The sequence below is a fragment of the Saimiri boliviensis genome, chromosome 5, assembly GCF_048565385.1.
Source record: "Saimiri boliviensis isolate mSaiBol1 chromosome 5, mSaiBol1.pri, whole genome shotgun sequence".
NCBI lineage: Eukaryota > Metazoa > Chordata > Mammalia > Primates > Cebidae > Saimiri > Saimiri boliviensis.
Window position 1 is genome coordinate 14,142,187 of NC_133453.1, and position 27,470 is coordinate 14,169,656.

A 27,470-nucleotide genomic window follows, 5' to 3' on the forward strand; every position below is an offset into this window, starting at 1 on the left:
AAGCAAGAATGTTAACAGCCAAACTTAAATTAGAGTTGATGCTGTTAATCCTAAGCTTGGAAGGAAAATAAAAAACACACTAGGTGGAGAAGTAAATAAGGAAGCCTAGAAAAAGAACAGTGTTCACAGTCCACTTATTTATTTATTTGAAATATTGGTAATTCCCTGCACCCCAGGTGTGCCTATATTTAGATACATGTATAAAAGATACAGTGCGGTATCTCAACTGACAGCTTGGATTGACTTTGATGGATTTGCCCTTCCTGATAAAATTTAAAAATCATGTTCATTGAATATGTTTTATTAGGCAAATAATTTTTATAGATTTTACTTTTCCCAATGTATAATTATTAGAGATTTAACACAATATATGAATTTAAGTTTTTCCAAAATGGATCTGAGTGGGGGAGTGGGCCCTTGCTGCTTCTGTTTTCCCAACCGCACACTTCTGGCCACAGATTGCTTTATTTCCTTTGGGGGCCGCTCTTTCCCCTCTCTGGGTGGTTCTGATGGCACAGTCAGTATCAGTAGCCCACTGCCCCACTGGCCTGCCCAATCATCATACCCTTTTCTCTTGGCTGCAGCCTTTTTTCCAGAGTGAGATACAGGACCAAGCTGGGCCAATGAGATTAATTCCCTGGGATTTTATAAACGGACACAGGGAGAAAGATGCTGTCTTTCTCCTTTAATGCCATTACCCTGAAGTTGTCTGCTGCAAGGTAGCTCTTTCTCCCCATCTCCCCTGACATGGAAGATCATTTGTCAGAGGAGAGCATGGGGCTGATAGGCAGAGAGAAGCAGAAATGAGATGGAGAGGGAATTCTGCCCTTATTTTTTCAGGCTCCGAAGTCCTTGAACCCTGTTTTAGCCTTGAACTTCTTAGATACTTAAGCAAGTAAATCTTGCCTCCCAAATCTTAAAGAACAAAAATTAACTTAAAGCTAGTTTGAGTTTGGCATCTTGTTCCCAAAACCTCAAGAGTCCCAGGTCCTGACTAATTAAAGTTGCACATGGCACTGAATTTCCAAATTTACCTGTGGGCCAGGCTCTCCATGAGCACCCTTTTCAGATCCGTATGATTCTCCAGGCAGTCCCTATATGAATTAGAGCTTTGTCAAGTTTTAAGAATTATTGAGTTTTTTGCTTACATTGATTTTCATTAATTTGTCCCTTTTGGTTATTCTGCCATTTAAAAACATGTTTAAATGAGCCATCGAAGAGAGAAATCTTGATGAATAGTAATTAAAAAACAGATGCTAAAAAAGAGAGAAATCTTTTAAACATGTTTAAATGAGCCATCTAAGAGAGAAATCTTGATGAATAGTAATTAAAAAACAGATGCTAAAAAAGCTGATGCTGAAGATAAATCATAAGATGGGTGGCATTGGATGCATGTACCACAGTGCAGGGATTTCAGCTAGGAGTGGCTATAAAATAACTCGTGTATTCATGATCTTTGAGGTCAAATGTTATTGTAGTTTAGCCAATATTAAGACTTAAAAGCAATAGCTGCTCTGCCTGTGGAGTAGCCCTTCTTTATTCCTTTACTTTCTTAAAAAAAAAAAAAAAGAAAACAACTGAAGGCAAAACATGCATCAAACTAAATACTAAGTTTCTACTTTGTGTTGTGGGTACAATATAACTCTAAATAACCTACTGAGGGTCCAGGAGGTCCAGGCTTGCCCATTGCTCCCTTGTCTCCCTTTTCCCCCTTGAGGTTCTGCCAAAGAAACAGTCCAACATTATTGCAAGTGGATGAAATGAGATTTCACTGGTTCAACAGTGGGACAAATCCTCTATCTGTTCAATAAACTGGGTTTACAAATTATGAATGTGTCTCATGTTAACACAACTCATTAGACCTTCCATTTCTCATATTTCAATTTTTTAATTTTAATTTTTATTTTTTGAGACAGAGTTCCACTCTTGTTGCCCAGGCTGGAGTACAATGGCATGATCTTGGCTCATCACAACCTTTGCCTCCTGGCCTTAAGCAGTTCTCCTGCCTCAGCCTCCCAAGTAGCCAGGATTACAGGCATGTGCCACCACGCCTGGCTAATTTTGTATTTTTATTAGAGACAGAGTTTCTCCATGTTGATCAGGCTGGTCTCAAACTCCCGATCTCAGCCTCCCAATGCTGGGACTATGGAAGTGAGCCACCGTGCTCAGCCTCACATTTCAAATTTTATACCTGTGAACTCACTGAAACTACCTGCAAACTTTTTTTTAAAGAAAGTTTTTGTTTGTTTGTTTGTTTGTTTGTTTGTTTGTTTTTGAGACAAAGTCTCACTCTGTTGCCCAGGCTGGAGCCTCACATCTTCCCCACATAACATTTTCAGGTTTACGAGTAAAGGACAGGAAATAATTAATCCTGGAGTTTCAGCTGGCTGAGGGAGCTAGGCTGAGCTGGGCTTAGATAACAAGAGCTTGTAAAAGAGGTTCAGGGTCACAAGGACTTCATCCTAGACACAGGAAGGTGCAACCCTAATCATAAAATTGCAGAGTTACCGTTCTGTTGTCTGGGCCAGTGAGGGTCACAATAACTGTTCCTGGTGGTCCTGGGGGTCCTGTTAATCCTTTCACACCCTAAAGACAAAAACACTCAGGAGTGAGAAAATAAACAACAGCGTCAGCATTTCATGTTACTACTACGTTTGAAAGGTCTACTTTTCCCCTTTAGTGCTTGTACCGGCAGATAGAACAAATGAAGATATGTTAATTTCTCCTTGGCCAGTAAGTAAACGGCATAGGTTGATATGCTCTAGACAAAGTATCTTGCCTGCTAATAAAACGTAGTATTTAAATTACCCGCTCTCCTTTTTGTCCTATCACTCTGTCACCCATGTGACCCTGTAAGAAAACACAAAACCAGATTATTTTCTAAAAGTAAATATGAATAGTCAAAGCCCATCAAAGTTCCAATATTTGTAACTGAGCATTTATATTGTAACTTTAATTTTAGAATGAGAAATTATTTTAGCTAATTCTTAGAGAAGAGCATTGATATGTTTCTTTTAAAGGAGGAGCTCTTGAGATGCAGAAAGCTTAAGGGACTTACTTAACATGGCAAATGCTGACACGCAGGAGTGTGGGGGAGGGAAAGGAGCCCAGCTCAGAACATCTTTTTCTGGCTCAGCAGTAGCTAGTTTTGACCCCACTGGCCAGCTACTTCACTTCCCCATGCCCTTGTTTTCTTGTTTTGAAAGTAAGAATGGGTAGCTGCATTTCAGAATTCTGAAATTCACTACTTAAGGAGAATCTAATAATAGAATTCCAGCTACCTGACTTCACTAGTAATTTAGTGACATGAGTCTAATGTGAATAGTTTCTTCACTAATGATGGCTGTTGCATCATTTCAACCGATATTGCTTGCTTAATCAACATTGAGTGCGCAGATCTTCCCCCAGTTAGACCAAAAGCTGTAGAGGAATCAAAACACTTTAAACATCAGCTCTGCCCTGTACTGTCTATTGGACAATTCACTTAACCAGAACTTATCCATCTCTCAGCGTGTGTGTGTGTGTGTGTGTGTGTGTGTGTGTGTGTGTGTGCGTGCATGCGTGCATGCATGTGTATCAGTGAGATAATAAATACAAAAGCATTTTGGAAAATACCTTATGTAAAAAGCTACCCAAGGCCGGGCATGGTGGCTCATGCCTGTAATCTTAGCACTTTTGGATCCTGAGGCAGGTGATAACCTGAAGTCAGGAGTTCCAGACCAGCCTGGACAACATGGTGAGACCTCATCTCTACTAAAACTACAAAAAAAATTATCCAGGCATGGTGGTGTGCACACCGTAATTCCAGCTAGTTGGGAGCCTGAGGCAGGAGGTGGAGGTTGCAGTGAGCCAGGATTGCACCACTGCACTCCAGCCTGGGCAACAGAGTGAGACTGTATCAAAAAAATAAACAAACAAAATAATAACAAAATAAAATAATACTACTACCTGATAGTAGGAGATACTGTGCTTAGGACTGATTTCCTATTGGGGCTCAGTCTCACTCAACATTCTTATACTTAAACTAACAATTGGACCTTTTTTTTTTTTTTTTTTTTTTTTTTTTTTTTTAATGGAGCGTCTCTCTGTCGCCCAAGCTGGAGTGCACTGGCATAATCTTGGCTCACTGCAAACTCCAACTCCTGGGTTCAAGAGATTCTCCTGGCTCAGCCCCCTGAGTAGCTGGGATTCAGGCATGCACCACCATGCCTGGCTAATTTTTGTATTTTTAGTGGAGACAGGGTTTCATCATGTTGGCCGGGCTGGTCTCAAACTTCTAAACTCAAGTGTTCCACCTGCCTTGGCCTCCCAAAGTGCAGGGATTACAGGTGCAAGCCACTGCGCATGGCCTGGTCTTAACAAAAACGCATGCAAGACCTTGTATAACGAGAACACAAATAGTAGTCTTTTACTTACTAGCATAAGACCAGATTGGCTTTGTGAAGCAGCACACTACAAAAACTCAGAGGATAATGTGTTGTGTGAGATGATCAGAAATGGAAAGCCTGTGGATTAAGAATCCTTGCCTTTTTCCTGATAAGCAGTTTCTTATAAATTGAATTAAAGACTATATCAGGGATCAAGTTACTGAAGTGCAGGGAGAATGGAGATGAGAGTAGCTAGCCCTGCTCTTTCCTGCTAGGAATCCTTGTGGGTTTCAGAGAGGTGCCCAACAGTGACCCCCATGCAGAATCAGACCAGGGTTAGCTTTGAGACTGAATAGGGTGTTCTAGCTGTTACGTCATAGGAACTGTAGTCTACCTTAGGTCCTCTAGGTCCCATGGCTCCTGGAAAGCCCTAGAAAAATCCACAAATGAAAATCACAGCAGAAAATACATTCAACCAGAAAATTATTTTAATAACTTTTTAATAATAAATAGTCTGTTAGTTGACAGAGTCTGTAGCAAGGATGACTTCATACTCACAAAAAATCCCGGAGGACCAGGTGGGCCAACAGGGCCAGGAAAACCTGGAGGGCCTGGCAAACCCTTGAAATTAAGAGAATAAGAGTGAGTTTAAATTGACTTCTCACTTAATAACCATGTCCATTAATTAAATGCATTAAAATATTTTAATACATTCAGAAGAGCACAACACCTTCCTTTTCAGTGACTGCAGCTAATTACAAAAAACATCAAAAAGTGTGTTGCCGTGTGTGACTGGCTGGCAGGACCATCTGGATGATACCGTTTCTGGGAAAATGACCAGAGTAGTTGCTTTCTTTGAGAAGTTTCAAAATTTTGCTTTTCTCTTTCTTCCTACCCCTTTTCTTCTCTCTTTTCCTTTCTCTCTCTTGTTTTGGCCAAATATGCTCATACATTAGGGCCTGCCAGTTTCTCTCCCTCTGCCTAGAATCCCCTTTTCCCAGGTATCTGTATGACTCACTCCCTTTACCTTTTCTTGTCGTTATGTTACTGTCATCCTTTGCATAAAGCCTTCCTGTTTATCCAAAGTTGAAATTCACCTTCCAACCCAGACACTTCCTATTCTGCTTTCCTGCATTATTTTTATTTTTAGCATTTATTACTAGCATACCATAGAGTTACTCATTTCCCCCACTAGAATGTAAGCTCTAGGAAGGCGTGCGTGCGCAGACACACACACACACACACACACACACACACACACACACACACACACACAAACATACATATATATAAAGAGACTGGATCTCACTATGTTCCCCAGGCTGGCCTAGAACTCCTAGGCTCAAGAGACCTTCTCGTCTCAGCTTTCCCAAGTAGCTGAGACTACATGCACACATCATCACACCTGGATAATTTCTGTTTCTTTAGTAGAGACAGGGTTTCACCATGTTGGCCAGGCTGCTCTCAAACTCCTGATCTCAAGTGATCCTCTTGCCTCTGCCTCCCAAAGTGCTGAGATTACAGTTGTGAGCCGCCATGACTGGACTTAAATCTGTATTTTCACTGATTTGTGCCCTGCTATATTTCTAGAGCATAGAAATAGCCCCTAGCATATAATTGGCATGTAAAAAATATTTCTTGTATAATCAAATATACCATCATTATATCTTCAGCATCACCACAATGACTAATATATAGATGATAGTCAATACACATTTAAAGAACGTGTCAATATCTCAGATTACTATTATCTCTTTCTTTCTAGATACCCTGCCTTCAGCATCTGGACTCTTAAATGTTTTCTAAGAAAAAAAGCAAGAGCCACCATATCTTGCATCTCTTCTCAGAAGCTCCTAATTGCATCATTCTGCATTTTTTGCAGCTCCTAGTCTAACTTTACATCCTCAGTTGGGATAGCTCACCATACAGGAGTTCAACAGCCTCAACTCAAACTCACTTAGGCAAATAGCCCATCTCTACCAGGAATGTCCACATATAATTCTGAACTAAGTTAAAATATTTCTGGTTAATTGGCTGAGGATGGTGGCTCATGCCTGTAATCCCAGCGCTTTGGGAGTCTGAGGTAGGTGGATCACCTGAGGTCAGGAGTTCGAGACCAGCTTGGCCAACATGGCAAAACCCCGTCTCTATTAAAAATACAAAAATTAGCCAGGCATGGTGGCTTATGCCTGTAATCCCAGCTACTCAGGAGGCTGGGTCAGGAGAATTGCTTGAATCTGGGAGGCGGAGGTTGTAGTGACCCAAGATTGTGCCACTGGACTCCAGCCTGGGTGATAGAGCCAGATTCCATTTGTGTATATATATATATATATATATATATATATATATATATATATGTTTCATATATATATATAAATGGAATATATATAAAAAACATTAATTCTAGTTATATATAACTATAACCTGACAGTTAACACTTGCTTCACACTTGTGGTTTAGGTCTAGAAAGGGTCTTTTTGAATCACAAAATAAAACGCACACAGCCCCAAAGGCAGTTGTGTCTCTTTGTATCTATCCCTTTTGGATCGCACTCAGGCTACATACGTATAAATCAGAAAAGCAAAGACTTCAACTGGAGAGAGTTGCATTTAAATCAAAACCTCTTATTTACCATTATGCAAATTTTAAAATAGGGCTGTTATTTAACATTACAGTTTTAAGTGGTATTCGATGTGTGATACAAATCTATCCTTATATTCAACAAACACAAATTAAGTGGAACATAACTATTCCCGTGAGATTCAGGCAGGCTTGGTGACTGAGAGTGAAGAAGAGAACAAAAAACATACTAAAATCATCTTTGTATATCAGCATCATGTAGTTTTCCAGAATAGGGTGAAAGCTTTAGAATGAAATGAGGCCAGACATGTAAATAGAATAAATAATAGTTTATATTTAAAATCTTTTTAAGAGAGTGAGAGGGACCTTTGGGGGAAAAGAGAGATGGAGGAAAGAGGTGAAAAGAGAGAAAGAGTGAAAAACTGAAGACTAATACGGATCTTCTCTGAAGTGCTGTACCTGTGGTCCTGGAGCTCCTGGCAACCCGGGGTCGCCTTTTGCATCAAGTTCTATATCTTCTCCTTTAGCAGGAGCACCCTTGAAAATAAAGATGTTCATCAAACATCCTCAATGTTGTATTTTCAAAACCCCTTTAAATGCTTATTAAAGGTCATATTTCTTCAAAGTTAAAAGTTCTTTTGAAGATATATACTTAGAGAAATGATTTAGGATTTTATAGTTATTCCATTATGAAGAATTCAATGCATTTTTATATTTTCTACAGTCAAAAATTTACAGTGGGTTGGGTGCAGTGGCTCACGCCTGTAATCCCAGCACTTTGGGAGACCAACATGGGCAATCAATCACCCAAGGTTAGGAGTTCAAGACCAGCCTGGCCAACATGGCAAAAACCCATCTCTACTAAAAATACAAAATTAGCCAGACATGGTGGCATGCACCTGTAATCCCAGTTCCTTGGGAGGCTGAGACAGAAAAATCGCTTGAACCCAGCAGGCAGAGGTTGCAGTGAGCTGAGAATGCACCACTGCATTCCAGCCTGGGTGACAGAGCAAGACTCCATCTTAAAAAAAGAAAAGAATTACAGTGGAAAGAAGAAAGATGTAGGGGTAATAAATCATTTCCCAAGACACCCAACATAGTGGCAATTCCAGCTCTAGAATATGAGGCCCTGAGCGTGACGTCAGTTCTCTTCTGCTAGACTCTCCTTTCTTAAAGAATGATACAAAACATGTATATTTAAGACTCATTATGACAAGAGCCAAAAGGAGCTGTTTAACAGGAACAAATATCATGTCCTCATTATTACTGATTCTGAATGATTAAGATCTGGATTATGAAATCTTATTTGTAATGACTTAAGTCTCATTATTTAATAGAAGTCCTTTTTATATGTACAATTAGAGATTTTCAGCCACAGTATTCCACCAGTGACTTACCTTTTGCCCTTTCAAACCAGCAGCACCCTAGGAAAAAAGAAGCTTATGAACAACTAGAAGAAAATCAAATGCACACACTCCTACTTGGTCTACTATGCCCTCTCTGCTATTGTGCATCCCCTCCCCACCATACACCTCCCACGGGCTTACAAATCAAAGTCTCCCCTGAATCTTTTACCTCCCACCATATTGTCCTGTCTCTCTCTCGTCTCACCTGTAAACTTCCCATCTTGTTCATTTCCCACTCATTCCTCAGTCCCAAATCTGCCCCCTGCTCCATCCTACCGTGGAATTGTCTATTGCTAAGGTCAGACATGATATTGATGTTGCTAAAACCAATGCCAACATGTCAGTCCTCCTCTGATTGGACTTTGTAGCAGCATCCAGCAGCTGTCTGTCACTCCTTTCTACTACAATAGATCTTTCCTGGGCCTCCATAATACACCCCTGCTGGTTTTCTTTCTACCACCAGGGCCACTCCTCCTTTGCAGGCTCATTCTCCTTGATCTCAACATTACTGCTGGAGCTAAGTTTCAGTTCTAAGCCCCCTTTCTCCTCACTCTGACTCCTTGAGTCACCGCCAGCTGAGACCTCTTCTCTGAATGAATCCAAGTGCCTGTTGTGCATCTCCATTTGGATGTCTCAAAAGCAAAATAAAGTCTCAGCTGCTAAACTTACACTCATACTGCATGTATTCATCCATTCCCTATTAGTTGAATGTCTACTATTGGCTTTCCCAGACTGTGCTAAAGTAATGACAGATTTGTGTATATGGCCATATGGAGTAGTTCACTTTTATTTATATTTTATGTCTTTGATGGGAAATTAGAAATGCAAACCTACCGGGATCCCTGGGTAGCCTGGTGTCCCTGGGAGTCCTGGAAACCCCTGCTCACCCTAAAAGACATACAAAGTTTGTCATTATTCTTAGTTGTTCTAGAATAGCCTATTCAGATATTTTTCCTGTTTCTCGCTTCCAACCTTGCAGTGGTAAATCTAGACAAAGTAATCCAAATTCCTTATGGCTACTGGGTCATGAGGCTGAAGACCAAAAAACCATTATCTTAATTAAAAACAGGATTAGAATACTGTTTCTCAAATTGTGCATAAATGGCAAAGTCTAATTGTGCCAAGAACTTTTTAATTGCTGTTTCCTTCAAACTTGAGTAATTAGTTCATTCATGGCCACCATTCTGGAGAAAAGGAGAGCTCAGTTCAAAAACAAAAGGAGGTGAGTGAACACTGAAAAGCTCAGTCTTTCCTTCCCCAAAAGGAATTCTTCACTCAGTGCTTTGGTTTCTGATTTATGTGCACAACCTCAGATGAAAACAACCGGTTGAGCTCCCAGTTTTCTTTCTGTGGGAGAACTTTCCTTAAAAGACAATTAGAAAGTAAGGAATACGGATAAAGAAAACGGGAAGTTTCCTGGCTCCAAATTTTACTGTTGGTTCTGGCCTAAAGGAAAGTTTCAAGGAAAGCCTGTCTGCCTTTCTTTGCCACTTCACCTTGATTCAGTCATTCAGCAATACTTTAAGTTCTGGAGTACATGTGCAGATCATGCAGGTTTGTTACGTAGGTATACACGAGCCATGGTGGTTTGCTGCATCCATTCCCTTGTCATCTACATTAGGTATTTCTCCTAATATTATCCCTCCCCAATCCTTCTACCCCATGCTATCCCTCACCTAGCTCCCCAACCCCCCAACAGGCCCCAGTGTGTGATGTTCCCCTTGCTATGTCCACGTATTCTCATTGTTCAACACCGACTTATGAGTGAGAACATGTGGTGTTTGGGTTTCTGTTCCTGTGTCAGTTTGCTGAGGATAATGGTTTCTAGCTTCATCCATGTCCCTGCAAAGGACATGAACTCATCCTTTTTTATGGCTGCATAGTATTCCATAGTGTATATGTGCCACAATTTCTTTATCCAGTTTATCATTGATGGGCATTTGGGTGGGTTCCAAGTCTTTGCTGTTGTAAACAGTGCCACAATAAACATATGTGTGCATGTGTTTTTATAATTGAATGTTTTATAATCCTTTGGGTATATACCCAGTAATGGGATTGCTGGGTCAAATGGTATTTCTAGTTTGAGATCCTTGAGGAATCGCCACACTGTCTTCCACAATGGTTGAATTAATTTGCACTCCCACCAACAGTGTAAAAACGTTCCTATTTCTCCACATCTCTCCAGCATCTGTTGTCTCCGGATTGTTTAATGATCGCCATTCTAACTGGCATGAGATGATATCTCAATGTGGTTTTGATTTGCATTTCTGTAAAGACCAGTGATGATGAGCTTTTTTTCCTATGTTCGTTGGCTGCATAAATGTCTTCTTTTGAAAAGTGTCTGTTCATATCCTTTGCCCACTTTTTGATGGGGTTGTTTTTTTCTTGTAAATTTGTTTATTAATCATCTTCTGTGTGAAAAGTACATACCTTAGAACCATTGCATCCTGGTACACCAGCAAGTCCATACGGTCCAGTAGTGCCTGGGGTGCCCTGGAAGAAGAACAAATCTCAATGAGGAGGGTCATCCCGAGAAACAGCACCAAACCCAAGGGAAAAGACGGACTGCTTTAAATAGCTCCTTAAATATAAATGATTGTTTATATGGATGAGTAGTAATTACATACATTGTGGTTTTGTATATGATTTCAGTAACAACAAACTAAACAGAATGATTAAAATGAAGGCTTATCAAGTGAGATGTGGATATTTCAGATAAAGCAAAAGCCTTTTATCCATAAAATAAAGTCCCTTAACACACTGTATTAAGCTGGGGAGAAAGGAAGGGAAAAAGAAGAGGAAAGTATGCACAGATGAAACTATTTCATTATTCTATGCTATTAAATACAATCATTTCATTATCCTATCCTATCCTATCCTATCAGCTTGTAATATATAGTTTGCTTCAGTACCTGTGGGGGTTAATTCCAGGACTCCCATGGACACCAAAATCCACAGATACTCAAATCTCTTATATAAAATGATATTGTATTTGCACATAACCTATACATAGCCTCCTGTATACTTAAAATCATCTCTAGATTACTTATAATACCTAATACAGTGTGAATGCTATGTAAATAGCTCTTATACTGTAATGGTTTTTAAGTTTATACAATTTTTATTATTATTAAAAGATTTTTTTTGATCTACAGTTGACTGGTAGAATCCATGGTTATGGAAGCCATGGATATGGAGGGCTGACTTACTATATAATTTACTAACTATCCTATCCTGTTCCATGCCATCCCATCCCATCCCATTCTATCCTGCTTGTATTTCAGGAAGTACAGTTTGACTCATATGTCATATAAATCCACACACTAATATCATATACCATCCAAAGGTGCTATTTGCTTCATGTAACAAATGTATTTAGAACACATTTCCTTGTACAACTGTTTTAACTTTTTTATTAAAATGAGCTTACGTTTAAATTTTCTAGCTGCGGATTTTTCCTATTACTTACTGGAAGTCCAGGAGAACCAGAAAATCCTGGCAATCCAGTTATTCCCTGAAGACAGAAAAAAAAGGAGGGGGTGGCAAAAAGAATGAATAATAATAACAAAAACTTTAAACATCTTTAATCTATAAACAAATGTATTTACCATTGCAATAATCTTTTTCTGCAACTATAACTGGGAATAGCTCAAAACGATTGGGAAAACAAGCACAAAAGATTTAACAAAGTTTTGTAAATCTCACATTTATGTAATTGTTAAAAAGATATCATTAAGATTATTTTTGGCTTTGGGGACAGATTCCTAAAGTACAATATGCATACCACAAAGTGCTCCAGTCTTCTGAGAACAGCTTTACTGAACAGCTTAATGAATGTTGACCTGCGTGCACTTTTGTACACCATCATCCCTTCAGACACAGAGCTTCTCTATCGCTCCAGAGGTTCCTTCATGCCCTTTCCTGGTTGGTTTAACACTTGCCCCTAATGTGGGAACCACTCTTTTGACATCTATCATTATGGATGAGTTTTACCTGTTCTTCACCTTCATCTATGGAGCTATATGCAGTGTACTCCTTCATGACATTTGTGTAACTCCTACGGTGCAAAGCTGATCTTTTAAAAAGAGGAATGAATTCATCAAACGATCAGGATGGACTGGTTGGACTACTAACCCTTACACCTTTGGCACCAGTGAGTCCTGGAAGTCCCAGAGAGCCCTAGATTCAAGTGAAAAAAGAAAAAGTAAACACTCTGAAAATTATTTGGTACTAAGAAATCTATACATTAAACCCAGTCTTATTCACATGCCAAGCTGTTTTGCTCTTGTGATTATTTCATTGTTAATAAGATTCTATTGCTTGTTTATTTCATTGGAGCTAAACTGTTTATCATAAAAGACAAAAATTCATTCAAACCCTTGCTACTCAAAATGGGGCTTGGGCCCTGCAGTCTTAGCATTACCTGGAAACTCATCAGAAATGTAGAATCTTAGATCTGCCTCATCTCCCAGACTATTGATCCAGAATCTGCCTTTTTAAACATGATTCTTTAGTGATTCTTGTACACATTAAACTCTGTGATGTGCTGCTGCAAAAATGCCAATTAGCCACACAGCTGCTGGGTCCGATAAAAATGAATGACACAATTACAGTGGTGGATGAAAATGGCAGCCGTATCTCTGTGCACCAGAAACACTGTATTAACAAAATATGCCTGACACGCACAAGGAAATAAATAGCCAAGCAAGGACTGCCTAAACCAGAGATAAGCTTGCTTTGGGCACGCAATGCATTCAGTTTTGAGGCCCTATTTCTTGGACAATAACCTGAAATGGAGACTGTCTCAGCTAGGCCACGTAGTGTGAAAGTTTCATTGTCCAAAAGCCATTTTCATCATTCCAGAGAGTGTCAGTATGTTTTCTTTTGTTATTATTGTTGTTGTTTGAGAAAAGGGTTGTTACAGAACCCTCTGAGATTGCACTGTCAAGGTCAAAGTCAGTCTCTCCCATCTGAGGTGGGATTCTGGGGTGTGTGACTGTGTTCAAAGCCATTCCCGTTCTCTACAGGATTCTACTCATGTTATGCAGAAAGCAAACAGTTTTACTTACCGGTTTTACTTTCCTCCCGTAATTTTTTTTCATGTAGAAAACATTTAAAACTAAGAAATCTTATAAATCTAAGACATCTTTTTGGTCAGGTTTTAATATCCTCTAATTGTCTGCCTTTGGTTGTATTATCTTTTGTAGCTATTAATAGATATCTGAAAGTTTTATATGCTTGAAAATATGAATCTGTGACAACAGGGCACTCAGGTTTTCTGGATTAATTTTACGGAATGCCTGCACCCATGTTTCTCATACTAAGCACCATGTGTTTGCAACTATTTTAATGACTTGTAGCATCTCTAAAGAAATGCTGAAGAGAATCAAGCAGAGTAGGGTATAGAAAGCAATTTTTTTTTAAAGAAAGGAATGGCATTAGGCTGATCTAAGTCCAGGGTTGAAGTGGCACACTCGTTCTACCAGCAGAACTGGAGGAAAACCTGAGTCCCTACCCTACACCCTGAGTCACTACCCTACACCCTGAGTCCCTACCCTGTGACCCAGGAAGAAGTAGAGGAAGTCAGTGTTCAGTTTCTGCCTAGACTCTGAATGACTTTTTCAAAATTGGGATGGGAAGAAGGAGAAATGGACAGAGAACACATACATGAATATGGTGGACAGGGAAATGGCAGAATTACTGGAAAACAGCAAGCTCTTGCATTTTTACCTGTAAGCTGTGGGTGTGGATTTAGTTTCTCTGGTTTCAAGAGTTTGATTCTGGCATCACGTATGTGACATAAGAAATACATATTTGTTCAATGCCTTTGCTTCCTGACACAGAGCTCCCAAAACCCTTCTAATATTTTGAGTGATAGGAGCATAAAGATCATCTTTTGTTCAATATTTGATGTTTGACCTCAGTTCTTGACTCAGAGCTTCTAAATTCCTTGGAATGTCCTGGGTGATAGCAGTGTCTTTTGTTCTTAAGCAGCAACTCATGGTGGGCTCCCAGATGGGGGCTGGTCATCAGGAAGACTGAGCCAAGATTCGAAGCTTGAAACTTTCAGCTCCAGCCGCACACTTCAGTGAGGAAAGAGGAGCTGGAGATTGAGTTTATAGTTGATCCTGCCCAAATGATGACACCTCCTTAAGAATCCCTAAAGCATGGCATTCAGAGAGCTTCTAGGTGAGTGAACAGCCACGTTCCAGGAGATAGTGCACCTTAACTCTATGGTGACAGAAGCTCCTGGACTTAAGATCCTCTGGACCTCCTCTGATGTATCTCTTCATCTCTTGTTCATAAACTGATAAATGTTCCCATGAGTTCTATGAGTCTCTTTAGCAAATTATCAAACCAGAGGAGGAGGCCATGGGAACCCATGATTTATTTGTAGCCAAGTTGGACAGAATTATGGGTAACTGAGGACTGACTACTTATGACTAGTCCTGAAGTGGGGACAGTTCTGTGGGACTGAGCCCTTACCATATGGGATCTGCACTAACCCCAGGTATTTAATGTCATCATTGAATTGTCAGGTAACCAGGTGGTATCCAGAGAGTTGGAGAATTGTTTGCGTGAGGGCAACCCCACACGCAATGTAAAACTAGGCTTGAACTCTTATTTTGCTCCCTGTGGGCTGCGTGACCCAGGAAGAATTACTCTAATGTGCTGTGTTAAGTTTTCTCATCCAGGTAGTGGAGGTAATTATGGGAACCATGTTCTAAGTCACCATAATCATGATTTGTGGGATTGATGTGAGGAGTCAATGAGATCCAGAAAGAAATTGATGGCTTAATACTAAACACAGAGTACATATGCAGTAGGTTGGCTGTGGCTTTATTATTTACATATTCCATACATTGTCCTCATATATATTCTTTTTTTTTTTTTTTTGACAGGGTCTTGCTCTATTGCCCAGGCTGCAGTGCAGTAGCATGATCATGGCTCACTGCAGCTTCTACCTCCAGGTCTCAAACAATCCTTCCACCTCAGCCTCCTAAGTAGCTGAGGCCACAGGCATGTGCCACCACACCCGGCTGATTTTTGTATTTTTTTTTTAGAAACTGGATCTCCTTATGCTGCCTAGGCTGGCCTCAAACTCCTGGGGTCACGTGATCCTCCTGCCTCTGCTTCCCAGAGCACTGGGATTACAGGCGTGAACCACTGTGCCCGGCCTCTAATACATATTCTAATATATTATGAAGTTTTTCAAAGACCCTGTATAGATCAATTATAATTATTGTTCGTAGCTCATTAGTTGATTTATAGTTTGCTGGAGGCCAGTAGTCAGGGGAATGAATGTGTGGGTGCGTGAGAAGCCAGGCTTAAGTCTAGCTAATGTCCACAGCAGGAAAGAGTACTCAGCAAATCCAGTGGTTATGCAGTTATTTAGTAAATCCTCTAGGGTATTTATTTAAACAAAGCTCTTTGCTGTATCACAGACTTTAGGATAAGAATGCGTGATGAGTGTGAAGGGTCATAGACTCTGGATGTTTAAGGGACCAGAAGGAAAAGAGATGGGGAGGTAGCAGAAATACAGAAACAAAGACAGACAAGTGTTTCAAGGAGTGGAGAGAGAGCCACGTAATTTGAAGCTAAGCAGAGGGGTTCAGGTCAGATTAAGGCACCAAAGTATGTATTGACACTGGCCTCCTGAAGGTCATTGGTGATCTTTGCTGGAGTGTTTTCAGAGGAGAGGTGGTAGAAGGCAAATTAGCACTGAGGACTGAATAGCTGATGAACTATAGGCAGCATGTTCTTTTAAGAAGTTTGACAGTCAAAGGAAAGTCAGTGAGAAGATGGCAGTCCCTTGGTCACAAGACCTAAAAGATGAAGAGGAAGTTTTGTATTATCACGGGAAAATGTTTGCATGTTTAAGAACTGAAAGAGAAAAGCCAATAACCAAAGAAAAGCTGGAATGTCCGGAGAGAGAGGAGGCACCTTGTGGAACAAGGAATCCCAAGGATGGAGGCACAGGTGGCTGGACAGGTCTTGAATAGAAGCAAAAAGAGCTCTCATGCTCTAATGTAGGAGAAAAAGAGCTAGGAACAGATGCAGATGTAGAAACTGTGTAAATCAGGGAGGGAGATGAATCTGAGCCACAGATTTGGAGCTAATGATGATCATTTGCAAGTCTTGGAACAGGATCCGGTTCTATGTGGCCAGCTAATTCTGGAGACCAGGCTTTACCATGCACCTAGTAGTTGGCTAAGATGTAGAATTCTCACCAGGTTTGCAGCAGCCTAGGGGGTAGGCATGAAGAGGGTTGGGTGGGTTGGGGATTTTCCAGGCTTGCAGGATGACATACCTTGTGTCCCTGTGGTCCAGGCAAGCCTTCAGGACCTGTGAATCCTTTCTGGCCAGGAGAACCAGGGGGTCCAGGAAAGCCTTTTTCCCCCTGTTAAAACCAAAATATGAGAAATGCACGGAAGAGCTACTATCCAACAATAAACACACCAATAACCATTATGTTCTCTTGTTTATGACTTCATGTGACTCTGCATATTTTTTCTTTGGATTGAAAAAACCATAATTAGCCCTCAGAAGTGACTATATAGGTAACCAGAAAGGTACCAGTTGTTAGCATTTGTCTATAGACTTGCAAGTGGTGGCCTTTGGTCTTGTAGAAACTTTAATTTCCCCCAAATGGTAGAGCTATGTAGAGTAGAGCTGAAGGGAGAAGGAATAAAAAATTAAAGGGAAAGCCCCGGTAGAAACATCAAGGTTAGTGGAGTGTTTGTTGTGTGATGGAGAGACAGTGAGGGTCAGGTGCAAAAAGGTGTTTGGGGAGTGTACATAATTATGTAGCTTGAAAGAACGCCACCAGGCAGGTTATGCGTCTCAGCCCTTTCCTGATTATACAGGAGTTAGTAATTCAATCTGCTATTTGTGTAGGAGATGCAATCGAAGTAGCAAGGGTGGCATAACCAAAAAGTTTGAGCTCAATAATGTTTTAGAAGGGGTCAGATAATATTAGGGGAAAGTACCTAGCAAAAGTGAGTGAAAGTACTTTAAGCCCAAGGCTTGACATGGTTCTACCAACAAACATCTTTCCATGGTTGTGGATCTTGGAATTACCTTTGTCACTCAGTGTCGGTGGGGGATTGGTTCCAGGACCTTCTCCATATCCAAAAACCATACCAAATGACATAGTATTTGCATATAACCTAGCACAAGCTTCCATATACTTTAAATCTCTAGGTGATTTATAATACCTAATACAATGCAAATGTTTTGTAAATAGTTGTTACACTGCATTTTAAAATTTGTATTATTTTTTATTGTTGTATTGCTATTTTTTATTATTTCCCCCCAAGTATTTTCAATATGCCATTGGTTGAATCTGAGGACTCGAAACCCACGGATAAGGAGGGCCGACTGTACTTTTCAACAGTAAAGGCCACCGGCTGATTTGGTCAATTGGGTCAATTTAGTGACACAATTGGCAAATTAAAACAAAAAAGAACAAGTCAGCTATTTTACATTGTGTGTGTGCACACACACTCAGTAAGAAGAGAAAAGAATGTGCTAGACCCCTCTCACTACTTAGTTACTTTCATACACCCTAGAAAGCATCTTGCAAATAGTATAAACTCAATAAATGCTTCTTGAGTGCAAGGTGAATCCCAGAAAAGATGCTTCCCAATGGGAACCTGACTTCTAAGACATTCATAGATTCAAGAAAAAAAACTAAATCCAACTGCATGTGAATTATGAAATAATTGTAAATAAGTATAATAAAAAGTATAATTAGCACACACATTATATAGAAATTATTTTAGATAAAGAGCTTAAATATGTTCTTAAAACATTTTAAAATAGTCATCCTTCAGTATTGTTAAACAATTAATTAGTGTCTCTGAAGAAAGGGCTTCGTAAACAAAGAAGAAAACTTTAGTTCTGCCTCTATCTTAATTATCACAAATTGCAAGTTAATGGAGCGAATTAATGAGATTTCACGGCATTCCTTTTTTTCTTGAATTCTGCAATGGAGCTACTTCCCTCTGCGGAATTTTTGGTTCAACCAGCGTGCTGCTGTGGAATATCTCCACCAGGGGGCGATGTTGAACCAATGCTGCAGGACAAAAATCTGTGAATTTAAATGTTTATTTTTTGTCAAAGTGAATGAACCAAATCGTTTTCAGTTCTTCTCTGGTGTTTAGCAACATTGTAAATAGTTAATATAAAGTTAATAATAAAAAAAGTTAATAAACTTTCTTTTTCTCCCTCATTTGCTACTTATTCTTTACAGACCAAGAGTTATAATTTAATTGCCAGTGTATATACAAGGTATTGGAAGCTTCCTAGACGACTTTTTTTTTTCTTTTTTAAGGTTAATGTTTATATACAATTACTTTAACATTGGATTTGGGAAATAGAACAACATACTGCTGACCTTTCTGCCACTAATGAAAGAAGACAGTAAGCTACTAGAGTTTTATAGCATAAAGAAGCAGTATTAGGTTTTGTTTTTACCTTCTGCCCTTTGGCTCCGTCACAGAAGCACTGGCCCTTGTCTTTACAGATACAGCCCTAAGAAGAGAGAAAGAGAAAGAGTTTTGTTTAGAAACAGCTGCATACATCCAAATCAACAGGGTAAAAGCAAATACATTTCTCTGTTCTTTGACTATTGGACACTATCCATTAGGAGCCAGGTGACTTGTAGCAATAGATCAATAGAAGTAGAGCAGAAAATTGAGAAGATGTTGCATGTGGCAGAAATGTCGGAGAAGAATACATCATTTGTATTGTACTTGGGAATTTTAAGTATTGGCTGGTACCAAAGTAATTATGGTTTTTACCATTACTTTTAATTACTTTTGTACCATCCTGATAATTTATTTATGAAACTATGAAGTCACCTATCCTTTTTTTCAGAATAATATCTAATTGAATCATAAGAAATTGCTACTGTCATAGGCAGAAAGTGGTCAAATAGTGGCAAATTGCTAGGTTCTACATAATGTTCATATATGTATATGCATATATGTGTATACTGTATACATGTATATGTACCTTGTATGTAGAACACAATGTATTTGGTTGGTGCCATTACTTGGACATTTCTTTTTGTTGCCATTACTTTCAGTGGCAAAAACCACAATAAATTTTGCAACAACCTTACATGTATTTCTGTAGATTAATACGTAATATATTCTATAGGTGATATTAAGGTTTTCTTTGCCTGAAATAATGTTTAAGACTGAGAAGACATTCAATACCCATTATGCATCTTTAAGGAGAACAAACTAATTCATTAATGCTAATATCAGAATGTTCTTTTTTTTTAATTCTCAAATATTTTGAGCAACAGAATGTTTTTTCTTATAAAAACAAAACCAAAACAAAAAAAACTTAGCTGTGAGCTAGGCATGCCTTATCCTACCTAACTAGTTATTGTGATATGCTTACACCCCAGCCCTCACACCTGTGCACATACCAGCTCCAATGGACATCAAATTTTTGAAACTTTTCTCTGCCAGCAGAAGAACAAATAAAGAAATAGTCTCAAATAATAGACTTAAAATGTGTTTTGGCTAGGCACAGTGGCTTATGCCTATAATTCTAGCACTTTGAGAGGCTGAGGCGGGCAGGTCACTTGAGGTCAGGAGTTTGAGACCAACCTGGCCAACCTGGTGAATCCCCGTCTCTACTAAAAAATACAAAAATTAGTCAGGCGTGGTGATGGGCTCCTGTAATCCCAGCTACTCAGGAGGCTGAGGCAGGACAATTGTTTGAACCTGGGAGGTGGAGGTTGCAGTGAGCCGAGATCATGCCACTACACTCTAGCCAGGGTGACAGAGAGAGACTGTGTCTCAAAAAAAAAAAAAAAAAAGTGTTTTGACATACATGCTACATATTATATGGTTATACATTAATCCTTTGCTTTATTATTTTTTCAGGTTAATATTAACTGAAAATTAATTTTCTTTTTCCAGAAAATATATTGATAACAGAAGCCAGGCAAGTCTAGGGGATATACTGGCTGGTTAGTAGGGAAAATAAAAAACAAATGCTAGATATTCCTAAGGTGGAGAATTCTATTTATGCAACCAAAACAAGTAAACAACAACAACAAAAAACCCAAACAAACAAAAATATCTTTAATTGAATATCTTTCCTTAGTCTTCCCTTGCTTTCATTCCAGGAAGGGAATGCATAGAAATTTTGAGACATTCATCATTTGACACTTATCATGTTTATATACACTGCAATTTATAGGAATAGGAAGTAACTACTGGGTATCTACCCAGAGGAAAAGAAGTCATATGAAAATGGTACTTGCACACACTTATTTATAAAAGCACAATTCAAGATTTCAAAAGTATGGAACCAGCCCAAATGCCCATCAGTTAACAAGTGGATAAAGGCAATGTGGCGTATATACCATGTAATACTTCTCAACCATAAAAAGGAATGAAATAGACTAGGCACAGTGGCTCACTCCTGTAATCCCAACATTTTGGGAAGCTGAGGCGGGCAGACCACCTGAGTTCAGGAGTTCAAGACCAGCCTGGGAACCCGGTGAAATCCCATCTCTACTAAAAATAAAAAATTAGCCAGGTGTGGTTGGCACATGTCTGTCATCCCAGCTACTCAGGAAGCTGAAGCCAGAGAATTGCTTGAACCTGGGAGGCGAAGATTACAGTGAGCCGAGACTGTGCCATTGCACTCCAACCTGGGCGACAAGAGTGGAACTCCATCTCAATAAAGAAGAAGAAGAAGAAAAAAGAATGAAATTATGGCATTCATGGCAACCTGGATGGAATTGGAGACCATTGTTCTAAGTGAAGTAACTCAGGAATGGAAAACCAAACATCGTATGTTCTCACTTAGAATTAGGAGCTAAGCTATGAGTACGCAAAGGCGTAAGAATGACACAATGGACTCTGGGGACTTGGGGAAAGGGTAAAAGGGGAGTGAGGGATTAAAGACGACACGCTGGGCACAGCGTACACTGCTCAGGTGATGGGTGCACCAAAATCTCAGAAATCACTGCTAAAGATCTTTTCCATGTAACCAAATACCACCTGTACCCCCAAACCTATTAAAATTTAAAAAACAGAAAGTAACTGACTGAGAAGGAAAATCTATAGTCTCTTCAAAGTTTTTAATCTTTTTAATCTTGTCTTTCTGGGGTTTTAAACTTTAATGCTCATTTCAATCACATCTTTAAGTATACTCTACTAAAACTCAAAATGTGGATTCCCAGACAGCAGCGTCGGCTGGAGACTTGTCAGAAATGCAAGTCCTCATGGCCACCTTCCATCCGCCAGCATGCTACTACGTCACGGCATCTGGAGGAGGCAGCAGGGGCTCTGAAAGAGAAGCTTGAGTCCTATGCCCAAGGGTACGAGACACTGGGCAAGGAAACTCAGCCTGGGCATGGACCCTGGGCCCACGTGTGCATGGACCCTGGGCCCACGTGTGCATGGAGTCGCTGGCCGCTGTTCTCAAATAGACAATGATCATCTCTGATTCTTCTGCTCTGCAGATGCCACACAGCATTTGGATTCTGAGTGTCTAGGGACAGAGGGAGGAAAAGCAGACTGACAATTCTCTAATGTATGGGAAGGTGTGGGGCCCTCAAGACAGGCTTAATTTTATTTCTTGGAGTAAGAGTCATGTTCACCATTCACTACTGGAAATCATTTGATCTTAGCTTAAGCAAGTAGGTGTTTGTCGATCTTCTCCAGACTAGACGGGGCCCTTTTTCCTATACACTCCCATGGAGCCTTTGCAGTTAGATATTTGGTGTCTATTTTTTCCAATGACTGTTTGTCCCAGGAGAGAAGAAACTGTGCAGTCGTATTCACATTGGCATCTTTGGCACATAAGACGTCCTACACAAATGTTTGTGGATTGATTGGGTGAATCAATGAGTGGATGGACGGCTGGTTTATTTGCATCCAATTTGAAGGCATGTGAATTGCATGGCTATTTGATGGGATGCCATGATGAAGACATTTTCCATATGTATGAATTATGAACAACAATGATCAAAATGGCAAAAAATGGAACCAGAGGCTTTGGCTATTTTAACACATGTTAAAATTAACAAAGGCTAATTATTTGTTAGTTGCTTGGATTAAAAGAAATTCTTTTGGAAAAAATTTAAACCCTCAAAAGTGTTGACAAACAATAGAGTGAACACTGGTATCTTCTCTCATCTAAGTTCACCAACTGTGACGTCCCCCGACTCCATCTCTCTGTCTCTCGTCTCTTTCTCTCTCACTCTCCACACACACACACACGCACACACACACACACACACACGCACGCACACACACACACACACACACCAGTTTTCCCCCAAATCGTTCAAAAGTAGACTGCATGCAACATGCACTGCACCCCGAATACTTCTGAATGCCTCTCCCCTATCCGTTTCCCACCTTTATCTTCCAAACTAAGAAATCAATGTTCACACAATAACTTCAGGATACCAGTTTTTAAATTAGATCTTCAGCCTTATACAAGGTCCTCAATGACCAGAGAAACTGAAAAACTGTTTAATGTTTAGCAAACCCATCATTTTATGCTAGATATTTTGTCAGTGCCTTCACCTGTAATCAACATGTGAGGCCTGATGTCAACGAGTGGCTCTCACAGTTGCAAGCATCCTGAGGACCCACCCGAGTGCTCAGCAGTTAGGTGCGGGCTCTGATGTGAGCCTGCTGTTCCCATGAGTCCTCCCCACCTGGCGTCTGCCTTTCCATCACCACCTGCAGCCATGGGGTGCCTCCTTTATTGTCATTAAAACCACAGTTCTTGATTTTATTTTTATTATTATTGTCCCTCAGCTTGGGTCTTGAACTTTTAGTGGTAAAATATTTAGTTTTTGATGTATTTGGTTTGTTTGCACATTAAGGTAGAATTTCTATTTGATAGTTGAGTACCAGCTTATTGGTTAATTGAAAAAATTAAAGTGAAGGGTCAAAAACAAACGCACAGGAACATGAACACTAGTTAACTTAAAATAGATAAATGCTCAGGAATTCTTTAATCTTGCAAGATAGGGTCCAGGTCATTCCTTTGGGAATGGGTCTGCTGTTTAGAGTTTGATGGCATTATTCTTGCTAAATCACACCCACAGTGCACCACTGACAAATTCCAGTTTGGACTTTTTCTTTTTTCTTTCTTTTTTTTTTTTTAAACAGGTCAATTGCTTAAAGATACTTGTGGAGGCCAGGCGCAGTGGCTCAGGCCTGTAATCCCAGCACTTTGGGAGGTGGTGGCTGGCAGATCACTGGTCAGGAGTTTGAGACCAGCCTGGCCAATATGGTGAAACTCCATCTCTACTAAAAATACAGAATTAGCCAGATGTGACAGTACATGCCTGTAACATCAGTTACTTAGTAGGCTGAGGCATGGGGAATTGCTTGAACCCAGAAGGCTGAGGTTGCAGTTAGTTGAGATTGTGCCACTGCACTCTAGCCTGGGTAATAGAGCTAGACTCTGTCTCAAAAATAAATAAATAAATAAATAAATAAGTAAAGTAAAACATTAAAAAGATGCTGTGGAGCAAGCTGACTATAGAGTTCTGGATATGACTCCATGTTTTTCTCTAACTCTCTAAGTGCTAGATCCATCACATGTAATTGAATCATAGTTTTTCCTCTCAATTTTATCAAATCTTTCAGCTTTACTTTTACATAAACAAATGTCTTTTTATGCATTCATATTTAATCACTTAATGATTTAATATTTAATTAAATTCCTTCATTAAAATAATAAGTTTAACCAGCAGGAATTCGAGTGAAATAGCTACTCTTAAAACCATCTGGTCAAAAAATGGGCAAGAGATTTGAATAGATATTGCTCAAAAGAAGACATGCAGATGGCAAACAGGCATATGAAATGGTGCCCAGTATCAATGATCATCGAAGAAATGCACATCAAAACTACACTGAGATATCATCTTACCCCAGTTAAAATGGCTTATATCCAAATGACAGTCAATAACAAAGGCTGGCAAGGAAGTAGAGAAAAGGGAGCTCCTGTACAGTGTTTGTGGGAGTGTAAATTAGTATAATCACTATGGAGAAGGTTACTCAAAAAACTAAAAATTGCACTACCATATGATCCAGCAATCCCACTATTGGGTATATATCCAAAAGAAAGGAAATCAGTATATCAAAGAGATATCTGCACTCCCATGTTTATTATAGCACTGTTTACAATAGCTGAGATTTGGTGAAAGGTGAAAGATTTATATGATCTGAAGAGAAACCAGAGTATACAGTAGCTAAGATTTGGAAACAATCTAAGTGTCCATCAACACTTAGATGGATAAAGGAAATGTGGTACATATGCATAATGGAGTACTATGCAGCCATAAAAAAGAATGAGATCCAGTTACTTGCCACAACATGGATGGTACTAGAGATCACTATGTTAAATGAAATAAGCTAGAAATAGAAAGACAAACATTGTATATTCTCACTTATTTGTGGGATCTAAAAATCAAGTCAACTGAACTCATAGACATAGAGAGTAGAAGAATGGTTACCAGAGGCTAAGAGGGGTAGTGAGGGGTTGGATGGGAGGTGGGATGATTAATGGGTGCAAAAAAATTAGAAAGAATGAATAAGATTATTCATTCTTTGTGTGACAGCACAGTAGGGTGATTATAGTCAACAATAACTTAATTGTGTATTTTAAAATAAAGAATGTAACCAGGCACGGGGGTTCATGCCTGTAATCCCAGCACATTGGGAGGCCAAGGCAGGTGATCGCTTGAGCTCAGGAGTTTGAGACCAGCCTGAGAAACATGGAGAAACCCTAACTGTACTAAGAAACAAAAACAAAAACAAAAACAAAATTCAGCTGGAGGTGGTGGTGCACACCTGTAGTCTCAGCTGAGATGGGAGGGCCGCTTGAACCCAGGAGACAGAGATTGCAGTGAGCCAAGATCATGCTGTTGTACTCCAGCCTGAGCAACAGAGGGAGACCCTGTTTCAAAAATAAAATAAAATAAAATAAAATAAAATAAAATAATAATTAGATTCTTTGTAACTCAAAGGACAAATGCTTGAGGGGATGGATGCCCCATTCTCCGTGATGTGCTTATTTCACATTGCATACCTATATGAAAACATCTCGTGTACCCCATAAATATATATACCTATTATGTATCCACAAATTTTTTTAAAATTAATATAAAAAAATAAAACATTGGTGGAGCAGACATGTGCTGGTGTATACTAGGGAGAAGCCTCCAGCTCTCAGCTGCTATTGCACAGAGGTATGGAGAATTCTGGTGTATACAGCAGTCAGTTAAATGAGGAGCCATTGTGAAAGGGTTGACAGTGCTCTCCAGTGATATGTATCTGCCATATTATCCATGTACATGTGGTTCGCCCTGCAGACGAGGCTCTAGAGCCAGGTTTAAAGCTGTGCTTCTATGCCCGAGTTAGTGAAACTGCTCCAAAATCATTCTAGCTTTAATTCTCAGTTACATTGGCAAGGCGTGGCTTGCACGTGCAGCTGCATAATTAAGCTGACTAGGACTTCAGAGTATGTGACAATGTTGCTGACATGTGGATGCCGTACCTGATTGTGTGAATTATAGTCAGGGAAGCTCCCTGGTTGCTGTTCAGCTGCTGTTCTATAAACAAGCCTTGCCTGTGTGATATTGCAGAGACCCCAGCACAGGGGCACTTCAGTGCTTGTGGATGGTCATGACAGTAGCTCAAGACTCAAGATATTAATTTCTCTAATGCCATTTTTTTTCTTAAATACATTTTCAATTTGCAAACGTTTCAGTAACTCAAAAATTCAAATGGATTATTTAAAAGATAGAGAGGCCGTATTTTTATTCTTACTGATTTTAATCTACTTTTCTTGGACTCATGTTTTTGAAACACTATGGTTATTTAAATAATAATAACCCATTAATTACTATTCAACTGTTAAATCAGGATGGCCTAAGGCTAACTTTAATTAAGGAAGCATAACTAATGGATACTTCTTAAGCAACATTTTTATGATTTTTCTTCTTCCAACAATAAATTACCTCATAGTTTCCTCCTACCTTAATGGAATACAAAATTATTTGTCATGAACTGAAGGCTCTAAATTATAATATTATGGCTTTTAAACCCCCTCCCACCATCAGGAAATGACCCGAGATGACGTGATGTTTTAGCACTTGTGAATATTAAGTAGCTAAACTTGTAGAAATCATTATTTTCACAGTTGCATTTATGTTTTACGACCTTACTTAGAATGCAAAATAAACTTTTATTGTAGAGAATCCAGAAAGATTCGGAAGGCCAGATGTATGGATCTAGTGAATACATATGGACCCATCTATGTGGAATTTACTCCCAGCATTGTAGCTACAAAGTGGAGCTTTGGGAAATTTCTTAATCCTTCCAAGTTCCCCCATCTGTCAAGGGAGATCTTAGGATGCATCTTGTAGTGTTTTTGTGAGAAGGAGTTGAGATGCTGTTACTAGCATGCCTGGTACTCTGCATCAGTAAGGACTCAGTCACTGGGGCCTCCCCTCTCTCGTTTTTGGCTACAGGATCCCAAGCCACAGGACATCCACACTATTGTTTGACCCTTTCTTCCATCAGTCTGTCCTAGCCGCCTTCCTCCCTGACATTTCCTCTTGATGTCCCACGTCCAGTGCCAAAGAACTGGCATTGAATCCAAGAGCAAGAGTGAGAGACTGCTGTTCTCTCTCTCTAATAAACAACAAACGAATTAACTAGTATTTGTTAATAGTATTATTAGAGTACACTGACTATATTGGTTGATTAACCAGATATTATTTGCCTAAGAGCACAGACATATTACAATGTTTTATTTAACAAAATATTAGTTAGAGACCCCAATGGTACTTGATGCTTAGCTACGAAAGGTGCCAGATCAAATATGTCACACAAAGGCAGCAAGCCTCCCAGGAGTGTGGATCAGTTGGCTCTCACACTCTTCTCTTAATCTCAATTCTCGGAGTGCCCATATGTCACCCCTGTTTCACCTGCACATCACTTTCCCTTACGAGGCAAGATGGCACAGGGTGAAGGGCACCAGTTCCAGCTCTGCCACCTCACCTCTGTAACTCTAGGCAGTCTCAGGTGTCTTGGTTTCTACATCTGTGAAA

General features: G+C 39.6%; 1 protein-coding gene across 3 annotated transcripts in view; it reads right to left on the reverse strand.

Moving 5' to 3' along the window:
- The window catches only part of COL4A3 (collagen type IV alpha 3 chain), a 146,736-nt gene that overhangs the window by 56,445 nt on the left and 62,821 nt on the right, over window positions 1–27,470 (reverse strand). For all 3 annotated transcript variants that reach the window (XM_039469578.2, XM_003925461.4, XM_074398943.1), the window contains exons 2-15: window positions 18,833–18,889; window positions 16,665–16,754; window positions 12,488–12,532; window positions 11,823–11,867; window positions 10,784–10,846; window positions 9,188–9,241; window positions 8,345–8,371; window positions 7,407–7,484; window positions 4,926–4,988; window positions 4,762–4,797; window positions 2,809–2,850; window positions 2,509–2,586; window positions 1,658–1,720; window positions 1,035–1,094 (exon numbers count right to left, since the gene is read on the reverse strand). In XM_039469578.2, the coding sequence (XP_039325512.2) occupies window positions 1,035–1,094; window positions 1,658–1,720; window positions 2,509–2,586; window positions 2,809–2,850; window positions 4,762–4,797; window positions 4,926–4,988; window positions 7,407–7,484; window positions 8,345–8,371; window positions 9,188–9,241; window positions 10,784–10,846; window positions 11,823–11,867; window positions 12,488–12,532; window positions 16,665–16,754; window positions 18,833–18,889 (801 nt within the window). The remainder of the gene's footprint in view (window positions 1–1,034; window positions 1,095–1,657; window positions 1,721–2,508; window positions 2,587–2,808; window positions 2,851–4,761; window positions 4,798–4,925; window positions 4,989–7,406; window positions 7,485–8,344; window positions 8,372–9,187; window positions 9,242–10,783; window positions 10,847–11,822; window positions 11,868–12,487; window positions 12,533–16,664; window positions 16,755–18,832; window positions 18,890–27,470) is intronic.